Genomic DNA, 16554 nt, shown 5'->3' with positions numbered 1-16554 from the left:
TGTTGTAGTAGACAGTGATCCGATATCTTGCTTTCCTTGTCTACGTTTTTAAAGTCAATGTTAATTTAAACTCCTTCCATTTATAGTTTTGAACTGGACCACTTAATGATCCCACATGACTTTTTTTATATTTTCCACCATTTCTTAAAAGTAAAGTATTTAAGGATTTGCTTGTACCTGAAACCACTGGCGATTGGACGGTTGCCATCATGATCGTAGTAGGAGTGATTGTCTTCTCCATTTTGTTCCTCATCTGCTGGGTCTCTCCCAGCTGCAATCTCTATAAGAAGTGCCGAAACCCTAGCCGTAAGTGTCTAGATGTAAACAAATAACAGAACAGACCTTAAACTTTGTAAAACCGTTAATTTGTATGTAAACATGTTTGATTTTTACACAGCTGGGATGGGAGTAACTACAGTCGTGACTACACAACATCTTCCGCAGCCGACTGTCATTATTGGAGGTCAGAGCCATATGTACCGGGACGCCACCACCATATCAGGAGGCTGGTAAGATCTTCTTTAGACATACCTGGAAGCTTCAATCCAACTTATCTGATGGGTATTTCTACTAAGATGACTAGATAACAATGTTATGTTACTTTGAAAAATGTTTGGGTTATATTTGTAGCATTTTGCTGAAATATAAAGCAAAGTCTAAGTGAATAGTCTATACTCACCTAAAGGATTATTAGGAACACTTGCTCAATTTCTCATTAATGCAATTATCTAATCAACCAATCACATGACAGTCGCTTCAATGCATTTAGGGGTGTGGTCCTGGTCAATACAATCTCCTGAAATCCAAACTGAATGTAAGAATGGGAAAGAAAGGTGGTTTAAGCAATACACACAACAATTTCTAGGGCAGGAGTCGGCAAGTAACTTTGGCCGCGGGCCAATATTTTTTTTAGCCAGTAGATGGCGGGCCAGCTGAATTGTTTTTAATTTTTTTTATTTGTTTTTATTTCCTATTTAAAAGACGAAAGACGGCATTAAAAATTTGCTTAAAACATGGTTGTTCTGCTGTTTCTTTGTCTGTTTGCACCCGCAATAGGCCTATAATCATGGAATATGATGGGTCCGTGTATCATTCGTTCAATCGTTTTTTCAAATTAAAAACAAAAATAAAAAAATGTTTTTCCATTATTTATTCCTGAACTTAACACCTTTATAGGCATATATCAATGAAATCATTTTAAGCAGATCAAGTACTATAGTGGTAACATTTTACAGGCATTTATGCTCCCATAAAAGTCTCTTACAGTCCGGCTTTTGAACTTTATTCCATTTTTAATTATCATTTATTCGGGACACACACATACACACCTAAGGTTTAAGGAGGTCTGCGCGGGACTGTTTTTTTTGTCCAGCTCCCACAAGTTTCTATTCAGCAACGCTTAAAATACACTCTGTGTTCACACGCTTTATTTCCCGACCTGACGGGTCCGCAAAACCTAAATCTCGTTTCCAGAATCTCAAATTCAAATGTCTCTAACTGAAAGAGAGAGATTAAGTAGCCTATAACAATTATAAATGCTATACAAAAATTGTGTTCGTGTCAATATAAATATTATTTTAACATTGTACTGTCAGCAGAGAAAAAATGTCACAGAAAAAATAATGAAATATAAATAATATAAATTAAATAGGACAAAGCCTATCACTCAAATATCTAACCAACATAAACGGAAACCATATTGCCCTACTTACAAATGAAGTAAGCTATTTTCTGCCAAACTATTTCAAACATACTTGCACAAAAATAATGTTGTTGGCTGACAATGGTTTCAGTACCAAACAGCTCCTAAAGCTGTACAGGTGGTCAGAATGAAGTGTGGATACGCTGTCACAGGAGGGCTGTCAGTCAGACCACCCGCTCCGTCCAAAGTATAGGTACCCCAGAGTTCCGCTACCGTCTTTATACTTTAAAATTTCATCATGCACCGCATGAATCCTTTTGGGCGTTTCGCAGCGGGGAAATCGCCGCGCGGCTACGGCTTTTTTCAAGTAGGCTAGTGGAAGAGTTTTGTGCAGCATTTAGTGCAAATATGTTTTATCAGGTAATACATATTATTTATTACGAATAAATAATAATGAAAAAAGTTCAAAAGTCGGACTGTAAGCGAATAAAACTGGCGCATGATTGCTATTCAAACCATTATTAAAACGGCTGTAATCTGTTACCACAATAGTGCCTGATCTGTTTAAAATTATTTAATTTGTATATGTCTGCTAAGGTGTTAAATAAAAATTAGTCTTAACCCGTTTCATTAATTTTTTCTATTTTTGATCTGAGCGCACAATCAGAAAATCGGAAAACGAGTCGTTAGGCCTATTTGTTTTTTTCATTTTAGTTCAGAAAATAAATAATAGAAAAACAAGTCGTTTTTCTTCATTTTCTTTTTGGTTTAAATAAAAAAAACGAATGAAGGAATTATAGGAGCCATATTTGTAAACTGTTATTGTAAAATAAAAATAGTCTGATAAAAAAACGGACTTCCAAAATAATCCGCCTGTTGCCGACCCCTGTTCTAGGGTTTACAAAGAATGGTGTGAAAAGGGAAAACATCCAGTATGCGTCAGTCCTGTGGACGAAAATGCCTTGTTGATGCTAGATGTCTGAGGTGAATGGGCCGACTGATTCAAGCTGATAGAAGAGCAGCTTTGACTGAAATAACAGAGGTATGCAGCAAAGCATTTGTGAAGCCACAACACGCACAACCTTGAGGCGGATGGACTACAACAGCAGAAGACACCACCGGGTACCACTCATCTCCACTCCACTAAAGAGGCTACAATTTGCACAAGCTCACCAAAATTGGACAGTTGAAGACTGAAAAAAAGTTGCCTGGTCTGACGAGTCTCGATTTCTGTTGAGACATTCAGATGATAGAGTCAGAATGGGCGGTGCATTAACCCTGCCTTTGTGAAATCAACAAATAACACTCACTAAACCATCACCTGTCACATTAATCCTCGATAGATTGTGGTGCGAATGTGTTTAAACTTGCTCTTATTGTTTCTTTTTATAGTTTATTATTATGTATTTAGTTTATTATTTCTGTTGTGTTTAACTGCCATTTGTTGTTGCACAAGGGCCAACTTGATAGTTTGGATAAAATTGCATTTATTTTTGTTTGGTAATGATTACTAAATGTTAAATTGGGTCAGTTTTATTTTTAAACATTTAAAAGACTGAGTGCTTTTTATTCCTTGTTGCACTTACGTTTTTAAAGCCAAACACCAAATAGTTTTTTTAACCTTAAAATAACGTTCCCAAAAAAGTTTTAGTTGTTCATCCATCTTGAAATAGGGTGAATGGCACTTTCACATTCGCTTTGCAGCCCTCTATCGGCCAAAACCGAACTAAAGAAGTTTCCAACCGTCTGGTCGCGGGCCAGTAGTTCGATTGAAAACTACAAAAACTTGCTTTACGGCAGACCTACAATCCAATCAGAGCCAGCTTTACTGCAGTAGGCTAAATTCTTTACGACAGTGCTAATGGACATTTCCGCTTCCAATCTGTAGGGGGAGCAGAGAGCAAAAACTCTTTAGTGTTGCTTTAAGTGTAATTAACTTGAATTTACAATTAAATGAAACTTTCTTGACTACACTGTAAAAAATAAAAGTTGGATCAACTTAAAAAGAAAAACTAAAAATTTTAACACCTAATTTTTTTTCACTAAGTGAAAATCTTACGTTGAAAATGCTTAAATATTTTAGGTGTTACCAAACTTTTTTTTATTGATTTAACTTTTATTTTTTACAGTGTATTGGGTTGCTATAAATTATAAAAAATAAAGTTGAATTAGCTTAATTTATACCAACTTTATCTTAACTCCTCACTAAAAAAGTTGAAATTAATTGTAAATTCAAGATGATTAAACTTAAACGTTTATGTGCAACAGGGATTTTTTTGTTTTTTTTTTGCTTGTTTTTTTGTGTTATTGTGTATTAAAGGAGCATTTCACCCATAGGAACATTAATCTTTATTGAAGATGCGTCATATTTGTAGTCAAAATGTAACATACATTTCGAATTTGGTGCCTATTTGACCGAGAAAAGGGGTGTTTGTAGTCTCACCCCCTCAACAAAGATCTTGGACTTCCTGCATTAAATGATGCAAAATGATGATTTTTACATCATTGAAAGAAGGAAGTGCGCAACACTGAAATCTGTATTTCTCCTGTCTCAGCGGCAACTGAGGAAATGATGCACGACCATTCAAAAACATGACTGTCTGGTTCTGACTATACAAAGCTTAAAGGGATAGTTCACCCAAAAATTTAAATTCTGTCATCATTTACTTACTCTCAGGTTGTTACAAATCTGCATTAATTTAGTTGTTCTGATGAACACAAAGGAAGATATTTTGAGAAATGTTTGTAACCAAACCATTCGTGGACCCCATTTACTTCCATAGTATTCTTTTTTCCTACTGTGGAAGTGAATGGGGTCCACGAATGGTTTAGTTACAAACATTTCTCAAAATATCTTCCTTTCTGCTCATCAGAACAAAGAAATGTATATAGGTTTGTAATAACATGAGGGTGAGAAAATTATGACAGAATTTTCATTTTTGGGTGAACTATTCCTTTAATGCAAATGGGTGAAGTATCCCTTTAAACAAATAATTAATGTATTTGAGGAACTTTATGTGCCATTCCTTTACTAAATACTGTGCTGGACCTTAAACTCAATGGATGCTGTATAATATTGAATATTTTTTTTGTTATCAAATGTACTGATCAAGACGGTATTTTTGAAGTTCTTTGTTAGCCTTTTCGGTTCTGGAATTTTATGTTTCAAAGAGAAAAATGTACGAATGTGTAATCGATTTATTTTGAGATGTGCACATTAAAATAAATAATCCTGCATTGATTTTCTTTCTGTTTCATTTTACAGTAACGTTAACCGCAACATTTGCCTGAAAAGGAAGTTGTAATGGAGAAGTTGATGACCCTGAAATCCAAAACATTGCGCGTGTCGTTGATTCTCTGTACGCCCTCCTGTCCTGACTGATTATTATTCACGAGTCGTCTTCCCTTAGCGCGTGTCTTGACAGCGCTGTAGACACCATCAGAAGTTTATGATGTTTTGAAGATAAGAAGCTCTATAATGACTTCCCGTGTTTTGATCTATCTGATATTGACTGTGATTTTATTCCACGTAACAGCTGGTAAGTAAACGTGTTTAAAACATCTAAAGTTAAATAAATGTTATTTTAAAGGTTTTTAAGGGCTAGTACAATGGACGAAGTACTCGTAGCTTTAAATGTAGCGTAACTTGTTTATTTTCAATGTGTTGTGTTTAATTTAACTTGTAAAATATATGTGACCCACCCGTGCCGTGGAATGCACAAGCTCAAATTTTGACCTACAGGCAAAGGAAGCGAATTCCATTTTTTTTTACATAGTAATTAAACAACTAAAATGTTATTTATTTGTAACGTTACGTTTTCTGACTGAGAGATAGATTAAATCTATGCGTGTTTATCGGAAGAGAGGCACATGTGGTTGGTTTCGGTTTTAAAACATGCAGAGATTAAAGTGCGGAAGTGTTTCAGTCCAAAAACTCGTAGCTAAAAACTGACTGAAAGAAAATTCGACGCGTGCGCACAGCTCGCGACACAAAATTGCAGTTTAAAAATATCTGACAAGAATTCATGCAAACATAATTGTATGCTTTACCATAAGTCAATGTTTGGTTAACTGTTGGGGAAAATGTCTGCTGTGTAACATTATATCATATTCTTGCATTACAGTAGATTTTAAAGCCGTCTGTCTCGATCAAATAATTAAAAGCTGAACATATATTTTACAAATATCGATTTGCCTTTCTATTGATATTAAGGGATTTTAACTTTTTGACTATTTTGGGCTATTATAAACCTTTAACGAGGGACCCCTTTCCTAAAATATACAGTATATCCATATTTTGTATAAACAAACATTTAGATGTAGTCTGTATAAGCTAATTGTTTACAAACTTTAAAGGGATAGTTCACCCAAAAATGACATTTTCTCATCCTCGTGTCGTTCTAAACCCGTATCAAATTTTTTATGAACACAAAAGAAGATATTTTGATTAATGGTGGTAAGCACACAGCTGATTGTAACCATTGACTTCCATAAACAAATACTATGGAAGTCAATGTTTACACTTAGCTGTGTGCTCACTATCATTTATCAAAATATCTTCTTTTGTGTAATTTATTAAGGTTTAGAACAACATGTGGATTAGAAAAAAATGACAGAAATTTCATTTTTTGAGTGAACTATCTCTTTAAATAATTTGCTAGACAGTTTTTGCTTTGTCTATTATCTCTTGAGATTTTGGGGGGACCCATTAGAACCTTTTGGCAGACCCCTGAGGGAACCATTATGCAGACACCTAGGTGGTATCTCTGTCATTTTTTTGTCAGATTCCAACAAATCATACACCAGTTAGAATAGTTTTTTAATAGAGAAAAACTAATTTTTGAAAAATTGCGACTTAATTTGCCAGGAGGGGTGACATATGCTGTAAAAGATGTTTAAAAGAAGTAAAAAAATGCTAAAAGATTCAAAGTTTATGTTCAAACTGTGGGTTTAATTTTTTTTTTCTTTTTAATTTTAGCTTCTGATTGTAAAGATTACACGAGCAGCAGTGGCTCGTATAAATCCCGCTCTAGCTGCGGTTACAGGCAATTCTGCTGTGGGACGTGCAACAACAGATACTGCTGCTCAAATTCATATGACAGGTTGAATCAAGATGCCTGCATTATGTAAGGAGGTTTATTTTTAAAGTTTTACTCATGCCAGTTTCTGTCGCACAATATAATCGTTATTTAATAAAAGTGAATGAAGTGGGCAAACTCTAACAGACGGTTTCCCGTACAGGGTTTATCCTAATCCCAGACTAAAATGCATGTTTCAGCTACTTTAATTTCAAAACACCTTGTACTGACATATGTTAACAAATATCAGTGCCATTGTTTTGTCTCAAGATGCACACCAGTATAGTTTTTTGTAAGGTTTGTTTGTAAAAACTTCTTAAATGTCCTAAAATAACTAAGGCCTAGTCCTGGATTAATCTAAACCCTGTCCGGAAAACAGCCCCATAAAAGATAATATAAAATATTTCTCCACTCAACTTTGATTTTTTTTACAATTTTTTACCATCATCTTTTTAATGGTGTTTTTTGTTTGTTCATTTTGAATCTTAAAAACCCTACTAATTCACTTTCATGAAAAAGCTACTGTTTTCCACTGAAACAGAAAGTCATATAGATTGGGAAAACATGGGTGTTAAGTAATAATAAAAGTGAAATATTCATGCATTGCTGTGCATCTCAATCCAGAGTTTGTCCTCATTATAAAGAATTTCAAACTTAAGGAGGCTTGGATTTTAAGTTTTAATCACATGCAACCTGCCTACCACTTCCTATAAAGATGCTGTGGTCGTTTCCACTGAGCTGCATGTTACAAAATGTGTAATTTTGCCACTTCCTGTTCTGCAGGTTATCGAGTACTTTTCTTTTAATGTAAAGACTAAAAAGCTAAAGTTGCTATTGCTGAACAGTGGAAAGGCATAGCATTAGAAATACCAAGGCCATGGGTTCAATTCTGTATCTAATTGGATAAATGCATAAATGACATGTGGAGGTTTGTGTTAAGAAATTAAAATTGGGTTTTCAATTGTGTTTCTAATAGTCCTTAATATTTCTTATCTGTCCAAAAGAAAAAGCTTTAGTAATGCTATCACTGGATTGATAGTACTGGCGATTGCGGTCTTCGTCATCCTGACTCTCATCTGTTGTTGCTGTCCGTGCTGCTGTCTCTACAACGTGTGCAGAAAACCCAGACGTAAGTTCCTACCCATGCATGTTGAAATAGAGTATGTGCAAATGTCAACCTTACAACCAACCTCAATTTCGAAACGCAATGAGAAGCTACGGTAGCTGCCAATTTCATCGGAGACAATTTAGGGATGAACCGCGCTCTGTAGATCAGTTTGTCTGTTTAGGGCTACTATAATATATGCCATAATATAGTTATGTAGATTATATTGCATTTTCGTCAACCCAACGGGTTTGGTCCGTTTCTTTTAACGCAGTGTATCAATGACATAATGTCCTTGGTTCTGTGGATGGTAAAAACGATCTCCTATTGTTGTACTAGCATCATAAAGCTTTGCCTTCGTTATTGTTTTGAAAATGCAAAAAGTTACATATTGCGCCTTTAAAATAATCATTATTGGTATGAAAAGTCATACATTAATATATTTTATTGATATCAGTCAATAATTGGAATTAGGAACCCCTGTTGAAGACCCTTGCTCTATATTGTTTCTGGGTATTAGTCAATGACATAATAAAAGGCCTTGTATTGGACTGTTAATAGAAATAAAGGGCCCATATTATTAAAAATTATTGTAAAATGATCACATTTCTGTCTTTTATTTAAATTTTACACAACCTGAAGGTTCCTAGCAAGGTATTCTGTACATACAGTATTTATCAATACAGTGTTAATCTATTTTTTTAACTTTTGATTCCTCACACAGCCGTGGTGGGAACGTCAACCACAACAGTTGTAAATACGCAATGCGTTATGCAGCAGCCTCCCGTCCAGGGAGCTCAATACCCACCATATCAGCCTGTGCCAACACAGCCACCTTATGGAGGGCAGCCTTATCCAGCACAGTCATATGCACACGGACAATACCAGGCACAGCCATATGCACAAGGACCATATCAGGCACAGCCATACGCACCAGGACCCCCACCCCCATATCAGACAGTTGGTAAGAAATGATCCTGTAAGCTCAATTGCTTTAGCATTGCAACAGTCATGGGTTTGATCCCCAGGGAACACACATTTGGTTTGGATATAAGCATCTGCCTAATGCATAAATACAGAATCGGTGTAATGGTTTATTTCATTTTCTCCTTTAAAACTAAATTGATTAAACTGAATAATGTTTTTTTATAGCAGGCCCTGGATATCCCAGCAGTCAGGCTGCATATCCACCTACTCAGGCAGGTTTCGCTCCTATGCCCCAGCCAACAGACACCTCGAAACAGCCACCGTATAACCCCGCCTTTATGCAGCCACCACCCACCTAATACTAAACCGCAGACGTCTGTCACATCAGTCATTGCTGGATTTCTGAGGACTATGCACTTTACTTCTGCATTTTAAAGTGACGCGTTACATTACTCTTAAGGTGTTATTCTTTAAAACTTTATTTAACTTTAACTTAATCTTCTACTCATAGTCACCTGAGTCTCTCTCTCTCTCTCTGTTTTCTACAACTTAACCATTTGGCTTGTATTTTTTAATTAGAAATGGTGTTTTATGCTGCCAACATGTGTTTAGACTTTGTGCTACTTTGTGTATTTTTTTTTATTTTAACTTTGTATAATAGATGTAGTTTTGTGCCATTGTATGTTTGTGTGTGATTTCTCACATATGGCGTAGGCCTACCTGCGTATGTAATGATGCAAAAAAAGGGGTTTTGAGTGTATTTGTCAGTATTTAAAGGTCCACCGTGTAGATTTTTAGCATTGCAACTAATATGTATATGAAAATGGGTCATTCTAATGTAATAAAAACAATAGAGTTCATTATGTACGGTCTTTATGCATCACTGATAATAAAGTTATGTAAATGATATTGGATTTCTGGCAAGAGATCCTTATTAAAGTTACACAATGCTCCTACAAAACATAATGCGTGTTACTGACTTCAATATGGAAGACATTTGCATGCTTATTTCATCACAATTCCTCTGGCTTTCTTTACTAAGTCAATAATTTAAAACACAACATGCAAGGAATGAATGTCTTTTGAAGAAAGATGTTATCCGACTGCCTTGTTTTGCCTATATTACAGCCTTAGTGCACTTTTTCTTTTCTGTTTTGCACTCATTTGTACGTTTCATTTTTTTTTTATAAATAAGTAGTTTCAATGTTTTGCTTTCTTAAAATACCATGTATTTGCAAAATTAAAAAGGGAGTTTGTTTTAATGATTTGTTTGCCATAAATAAAACTAAAAATACAGAATACACTTTTAATTATGTCTTAATTAAATTAAATAATTATTTTTTCTTAAAAACATATTTTTATTTTGTAAAAAGTGTAAAATGTTTTTACAGATTTTGCTGCTTTTACACTATTTTGACCAGCAGGTGTCGCCAGCGTGTATGGTGCGCTTCGAAAAACTGAAGCAATTTACGAAGCAATTGGTTCAATTGTTTTGAAGCTTCGAAAAGCGTCGTTTTTCCCATCACTACTTCACACATCACCGGTTGTAAATTTGGGTAAACCCAGCAAACAATGAGTACATTCTAGTAGTTTCGAAAATCCGATGATTCACCACTAGGGGGAGTTGTAAAATGTTTGGACAGAACTGCTTTGACATTAGTTTGACCAGCAGGTGTCGCCAGCGTGTGTTGTGTTTCGAACAATTCAAAAACTGAATCAATTTTCTAAGCAATTGATACGAAGGTTTCTAACATCACTACATTTGAGTGATTTTGCCGTCACTCCGCTTTAAATCTCCCGTACCGGAAACTGAAGAGCAGCATTGAGTCAAACGCGGAAGTTACGCGTGCATAGATAAGAGTCCGTTTGTGTTTGCTGTGTGAAAGCAGCGAAAACGCGTTGAAATGGGAAAAAGCTGTTGTGCGATAGGCTGTAGTAACAGATTTGGCAAGAACTCGAAGCTGTCGTTTTACAGACTACCTAAACAACCGGAAAGGAGAAATAAATGGATCGCTGCACTTTGCAGAAAGAACTGGAATCCAGTCACCGAAACGTGGATTTGCAGTAGCCATTTTGTGTCAGGTATGTTGAATTTTTGTATAAAAAAATCCTATGATTTGTAAGTGAATGTAAAATTTAAGTTGTAATGTTATATTTTATGTTATTTGTTTAAGTTTAGTTATTTAGCCTTCATTAAAGAAAAAATATGATGACGAGTCTTATGGACGGTTAGTGCTAGGCAAGACAAACAGTTTTTCGTTTACTTTAGACCATCACTGAACTTTTGTAATCCTCTTCCTCTCCCATCCTCTCCTCTTTGCTCCTCCCGTCTATTTCCTGTGCAAAAATATAAATATGACATGTAAAACTTTTGTTTCTTTCAGGAACAAAGAATGATAATCCCCTACACCCTGACTACGTGCCAAGCTTATTTAGTTTCACCTCCAAAAGCGGTCAAACTCGGGCTGTCAACAACCTGGCAAGATATGAAAGATCTCTAGCTGCCGCAGCTCTTCTGGACATGCAACAGAGTTTTGCATCAAAAGCAGAGGTGGATCAAAACATTTGCATGTCCTCATCAGAGGTAATTTATATTAATACTTGAAAACACACTATATGCACTATAATGTCATAAAATTATTATTTTTAATATGCTTGACAAGATGACATTGAATAACAGATTAATGTGCGTCTTTTGTGAATTTTTTTTTTTATAAATTATGTTTTGCTTAGAAAAAAATATTAAACGGGACACATCCTGATGTAACCTATAAAGTGACTCTCCACCTTTTTTTGAAAATATACTCCAGCTCCCCTAGAGTTAAAAATCCATTGAATCCGATTAGACCATTAGCATCGCGCTCAAAAATAACCAGAGTTTCGATATTTTTCCCATTTAAAACTTGACTCTTCTGTAGTTACATCGTGTACTAAGATCGACGGAAAATTTAAAGAAAATCGCAACTTTAAATTTTTTGTAAGTCTTAGTATACGATGTAACTACAGAAGAGTCAAGTTTTAAATAGGAAAAATATCAAAACTCTTTGGTTATATTTTGAGCGCGAATGCTAATGGACTAATCAGATTTATACCACGGGTCTGTTGAATGCTGTATTCTGATTGATTGCCCGAGAAATGTTCTGTGGGTATGCGTTAATTTCTGATAACGCACACCTAACTTGTCAAATGTCTTAAAAATAGGCACCAGAGCAATGTTTGTGGTAACTGTGGTATAAGAGGAATAATTGACTTCGGTCCTTTGAATTATTTGAAAATAATGCACACCCGTGGTGTAACGGCACTCTGCGTGCAACTTGGGTGTGCGTTATTTTCTTATAATTCAATGGCCCGTCGTAGTGATGGGAGAAACGAAGCTTTTCGAAGCTTTGAATCAATTGAACCAATTGCTTCGAAAATTGATTCAGTTTTTCGAAGCAGTTCGAAACACCACACATGCTGGCGACCCCTGCTGGTCAAAATAGTGTAAAAGCAGATCTGTCCATACATTTTACACTTTTGTTTTTTTTTACAAAATAATAGCAAGATTTTTATTAAAATATGTAAAAAAATTATTTAACTTAAGACATAGTTAAAAGTGTATTATGTGTTTTTAGTTTTATTTAGGGCAAACAAATCATTAAAACTAACTACCCTTTTAATTCTGCACATTTTTGTCATTAAATCTATTTATAAACAAAAAGTAGACAAAATGGCAGTGTTATTAGTTAGAAGGATAAATGTTTTATGAAATTGCATAATAAAACTGACCCGAGTTTACCTAAACATACAAGACACTGGTCCTGTGATCAACTCCCCCTAGTGGTGAACCATCGGATTTTCGAAACGTTTCGAAACAGTTATGACGTAATGAAGCCTCGTTTGCTAAAATCACGTGACTTGGCCAGTTTGAAACAAGCTCCGAACCACTGATTCGAAACAAAAGATTCGTAAATGTTTCAAAGCCTCATGAAGCAGTGCTTCGAAAACGACCATCACTAGCCTGTCATCAATTATTCCTTACTTATACCATGGGTCTACTGAATGCTGTATTCTGATTGGCTGAGAAATGTTCTGTGGGTATGCAATAATTTCTGATAACGCACACCTAACTATCAAATGTCTTAAAAATAGGCACCAGAGCAATGTTTGTGGTAACTGTGGTATAAGAGGAATAATTGACTCCGGTCCTTTGAATTATTCCTTTTCTCAATGGTTTGAGCTAAGCTATGCTAAAAGTGGTAGTGCCTAGGGCTGGCACGGTTCACAAAGGCCCCGGTTTGGTTCGTATCACAGTTTTAGGGTAACGGTTTTCGGTGGGGTGGCGTGGCTCACAAAGCCCCCGGTTTGGTTCGTATCACAGTTTTAGGGTCACAGTTTTGGGGGGGAGGCACGGTTCACAAAGGCCACGGTTCGGTTCGTAAAACGGTTTGAGGGACACGGGTTTTGGTTCTTGACGGTTGTTGTTTTTTTCTTTAATCGTTAACACTCTAGAAATTTACTTCAGCATATAATCTATAGCTTAATTATCCACAATTTAGGATACAGTATTAAAAAAATTGTTATCATAATTATGCTCAAACTGAATTTGACTTGACGTTAAGCACATTATTGGGACCATGTCTGAGGAAAAAATGAGATTTTGATACAGCAAGAGAGAAAACATAGATGACATGCTTTTCATTTACCTCATTTACATGCTTTTCATACTCGACGGCACGTCCACATGAGCGTGAGGGTGTGCGCGGCAAAAATGACGTCACTTTTCAAAAAAAAGTGGAGGGTCGCTTTAAAACCAACATTAAAAGCTGGATTGCACATTGTTTTGATGCTTTTGACGCTTCTTTTGTCTTTGACACAGGAACAGACTGTTGAGGTCCAAGGTACGGCGGTCCAGACAGAGATGACACACAGTGATGTAACCGCTTTACATGAACAGATTAAATCTTTAAACGCCGAATGTTTTTCCCTTAGGGATAAAGTTCACACATTAGAATGTGAGTTAAAACGGCGTACCCTTGACCCTTCAGAGTTTGATGACAGCAAAATGAAATGCTTCACCGGACTACCCAATTTACAGACATTCATGCTAGTGTTAAATTTGATCTCATCAGTTTTTCCTAAATCTCCAAAGCAGCAATTAACGGCTACTCAGGAACTACTACTTACACTCATGAAGCTCCGCCTCAATCTCTCAGAGGAACTTTTGGGCCACATGTTCTTGATTCATCAGTCAACTGTATCAAGAATTTTTCGACGCTGGATAAATGTCATGGCAAGCAGGCTTCATCCTTTCATATTGCCAGAAATAGGAGACTTAGCCCCGCCTACTGAGCACAGTGGGTTAGTTGACAAGCTCTTGCCAGAGGACTTGGTAGTTGCTGACCAGGATGACAGTGTTGGCTTGCTTTCTGCAGAAGTGGAAACGTCACCATTCGCAGAAGAGAAGAAACAGCTTAGCTGTAAAAAGATTGACTCAGCTAGAGAAATGTCATGTGTGAAAAGAACACATGTTGAAAAAGTGATTGGAATGTTGAGACAGAAATACACAATTTTAGGCTCAACTGTGCCTGAACGCCTCATTACAGTTTTACAAAACGACAAAGTGGAGGACAACCTTATAGATAAGATTGTGTTAACATGTTATGGTCTATGTAATCTTTGTGAAACCAAAGTGCCTTCAGATTGATGGATTTTTTCTTTGTATAAATTGTTATTTAAACCACCTATCATAACTTGACTTTGATACTAAAAACGCGATAGGTCTAGAAAAAAGTTGATGTTGACTGTCATTAATAACAGACAATAGAATAAACTACATTTTGTAAATAGTTATTTTGTAATTATATGATTAGAAATGTAATATTTCATTTAGTAATGTATATAGTTTTTTTTTTTACGGTTTTATATATATATATATATATATTTCAGTTTTGGTTGACATACATTTAAAAACAAAAACTAACAGTGACAAACATCCTGTTGAACTCTGATGAAAATTGTGAGTAATTTTTGAAAAGTGCACTTTAAATAAAAGTGATACTTTGCGAGATAAGGTCTGCTGATATTTGTTTCCAACAACTATTTTAATTGTTACCGTGGGTTCACACCAGCCGCAGTAGAGGCGGCGAAACCTCGCTATTTGCACGTAGTTGGCCGCTTGAACATTTTGAGTTTGCTCGCTAAATTTGCGCGTGAAATCCTTGTCATGGGAGGGGCTTTTGTGACTTTGCTCGCTGTAATCATGTCATTACTAGAGCAAGGTCCTGATTGGTTAACGCGGTACGAATATCCACCAAAGTTCGCATTTTCAATATGCGCGATTCCCGCTGCAATGCTCAATTTGCACAGAATGTGCCGCAGTATGCCTTTTCGCATTTTTCCATTGACTTAACATGTAAATCACTTGCGCTTGTTGCCTCTTCTGCGTCTGCTGCGTAAGCCACATTAAATGGTAGCCAAATTGGCGTAGTTGTGGTCGTTAGGTGGCACTGCATTTCAAGTAAACCATTTCCCTAGTAATTCTGGCAACACTGCATACTTGAAAACGTTTGTTGCCTATATGCTGCGTTTACACTAGAGGCGTCAAGCGCGAATGATTTAAATGTTAAGTCAATGTAAAGATGCGTTTACGCACAAATGAGGAGTTTAGCACACCGCGGTAGACATGAATCCACCTCATTCACGCAAATTGAGCGTTGCTGCAGGAAACGCGCAAGTTGAAAAATCTGAACTTTGGCGGAATTCGCACCACGTAACCAATCAGGAGCTTGCTCTGGTAGTGAGGTGATTACAGGAAGTGAGCAGAGAGCGCAGAAGCCCCTACCATGATGCAAATGTCCGTGTGAATGTCTCTAAGGACAAGGATTTCACGTGCAAGTGAACTCAAAATGTTCAAGCGTCCAACTATGTGCGAATAGCGCGTTTTTTCCACCTCTCCGCGTTTGGTGTGAATGCAGCATTAAAATGTGTGGGGGTTATTCTTTCAATATGTAAGTGTCCACACACAAAAGTCACAGTATAGTAATTTTGTAACGTGAATCTGGCACTGTACTTGAAAGTAATAGTGGTGTTGTCTGTTAAGTTCCAGTGTCACGTCTAAGGATCCAACCAAGAAAGTCCTTTTCTTTTGACCGTTCCAACGGCGTCTTGTCTTGTCCCAAATTGGGACATTTGATCTCCAAGCAGCCAGAGCCACAACAGTCCCAATGCACTTTCCCATCTGGTGATGCACCAAAATGAGGGTGTCCAGTTGGGGTTACATGGAAATTGCAGTGTTTTGCTGGCATGGCCTTGATGTATGCCTCCTTTGCTTTGTTCTCCTTGTGAATGCCCCATCTGGAAAATTACAACACGGAGTTAGATTTGTTGTATAAATACATAATACATTATATCAATAATAACTAATCAATATGTTTTATGAGAGGTTTTATCATTCCCTAGGTCAGGGATCTCCAAACTTTTTGTGAGCAAGGGCTACCACAATGGATAAAACAATCTGGAGGGATACTTTTTGGTCAAAATGCAACAACTTGAAAGCTTCATAATTCCCCCTTAATCATAAATGTAATAAATAATACCTGGTTGCTCCAGTTGTAAACTTTGCCAACTCAGGGTAGCATATGGCTTTCACAAGTGATTTTGGGGGTTGTTTCTCATCACTCTTAATAACGACACCAAACTTCAAAGCAGTTATTCTGCCACATCTATTGGTGAACCACATCTTTGATGACACCTTTGACTCCTGTTCAACTAGCTAACACTGAGCATCTGTGATTGACACATCCCTGAACACCTGGTATGGC

The 16554-nt window shown here is 36.4% G+C and overlaps 2 protein-coding genes across 3 annotated transcripts; both read left to right on the top strand.

Annotated features, from left to right (window-relative positions):
- Positions 1–166: 166 nt before the first annotated feature.
- On the top strand, positions 167–9664 carry LOC135724979 (protein shisa-5-like). 2 transcript variants are annotated; one of them, XM_065244525.2, is made up of 7 exons: positions 167–306; positions 398–509; positions 4908–5181; positions 6621–6768; positions 7725–7849; positions 8550–8789; positions 8981–9664. In XM_065244525.2, exons 3-7 carry the CDS (start codon positions 5121–5123, stop codon positions 9109–9111), a joined length of 705 nt encoding a protein of 234 aa, XP_065100597.1. In that variant the 5' UTR covers positions 167–306; positions 398–509; positions 4908–5120; the 3' UTR covers positions 9112–9664. The 2 variants fall into 2 exon arrangements, with proteins under 2 accessions (XP_065100597.1, XP_065100596.1); XM_065244524.2 differs by having other exon boundaries at positions 169–306; positions 8978–9664.
- Positions 9665–10432: 768 nt separating this feature from the next.
- Positions 10433–14815, top strand: LOC135724818 (uncharacterized). Its single transcript, XM_065244512.2, has 3 exons — positions 10433–10834; positions 11137–11336; positions 13611–14815. The coding sequence occupies exons 1-3, from the start codon at positions 10657–10659 to the stop codon at positions 14436–14438; spliced, it is 1206 nt and encodes a 401-aa protein (XP_065100584.1). The 5' UTR covers positions 10433–10656; the 3' UTR covers positions 14439–14815.
- Positions 14816–16554: the final 1739 nt, after the last annotated feature.

Source organism: Paramisgurnus dabryanus, chromosome 24 (genome assembly GCF_030506205.2).
Source record: "Paramisgurnus dabryanus chromosome 24, PD_genome_1.1, whole genome shotgun sequence".
Classification (NCBI taxonomy): Eukaryota; Metazoa; Chordata; class Actinopteri; order Cypriniformes; family Cobitidae; genus Paramisgurnus; species Paramisgurnus dabryanus.
The sequence above is the reverse complement of the archived record's forward strand: the minus strand, read 5'-3'. Positions and strand labels throughout refer to the sequence as shown.

Bases quoted from the DNA above. Each gene is read 5' to 3' on its own strand.
- LOC135724818 (XM_065244512.2), top strand. From the start codon at position 10,657: ATGGGAAAAAGCTGTTGTGCGATAGGCTGTAGTAACAGATTTGGCAAG. The intron at 10,835-11,136 runs GTATGTTGAATT...TGTTTCTTTCAG, and splicing joins CAGTAGCCATTTTGTGTCAG to GAACAAAGAATGATAATCCC. The intron at 11,337-13,610 runs GTAATTTATATT...TCTTTGACACAG, and splicing joins TTTGCATGTCCTCATCAGAG to GAACAGACTGTTGAGGTCCA.
- LOC135724979 (XM_065244524.2), top strand. From the start codon at position 5,121: ATGACTTCCCGTGTTTTGATCTATCTGATATTGACTGTGATTTTATTC. The intron at 5,182-6,620 runs GTAAGTAAACGT...TTTTAATTTTAG, and splicing joins TTTATTCCACGTAACAGCTG to CTTCTGATTGTAAAGATTAC. The intron at 8,790-8,977 runs GTAAGAAATGAT...GTTTTTTTATAG, and splicing joins ACCCCCATATCAGACAGTTG to CAGGCCCTGGATATCCCAGC.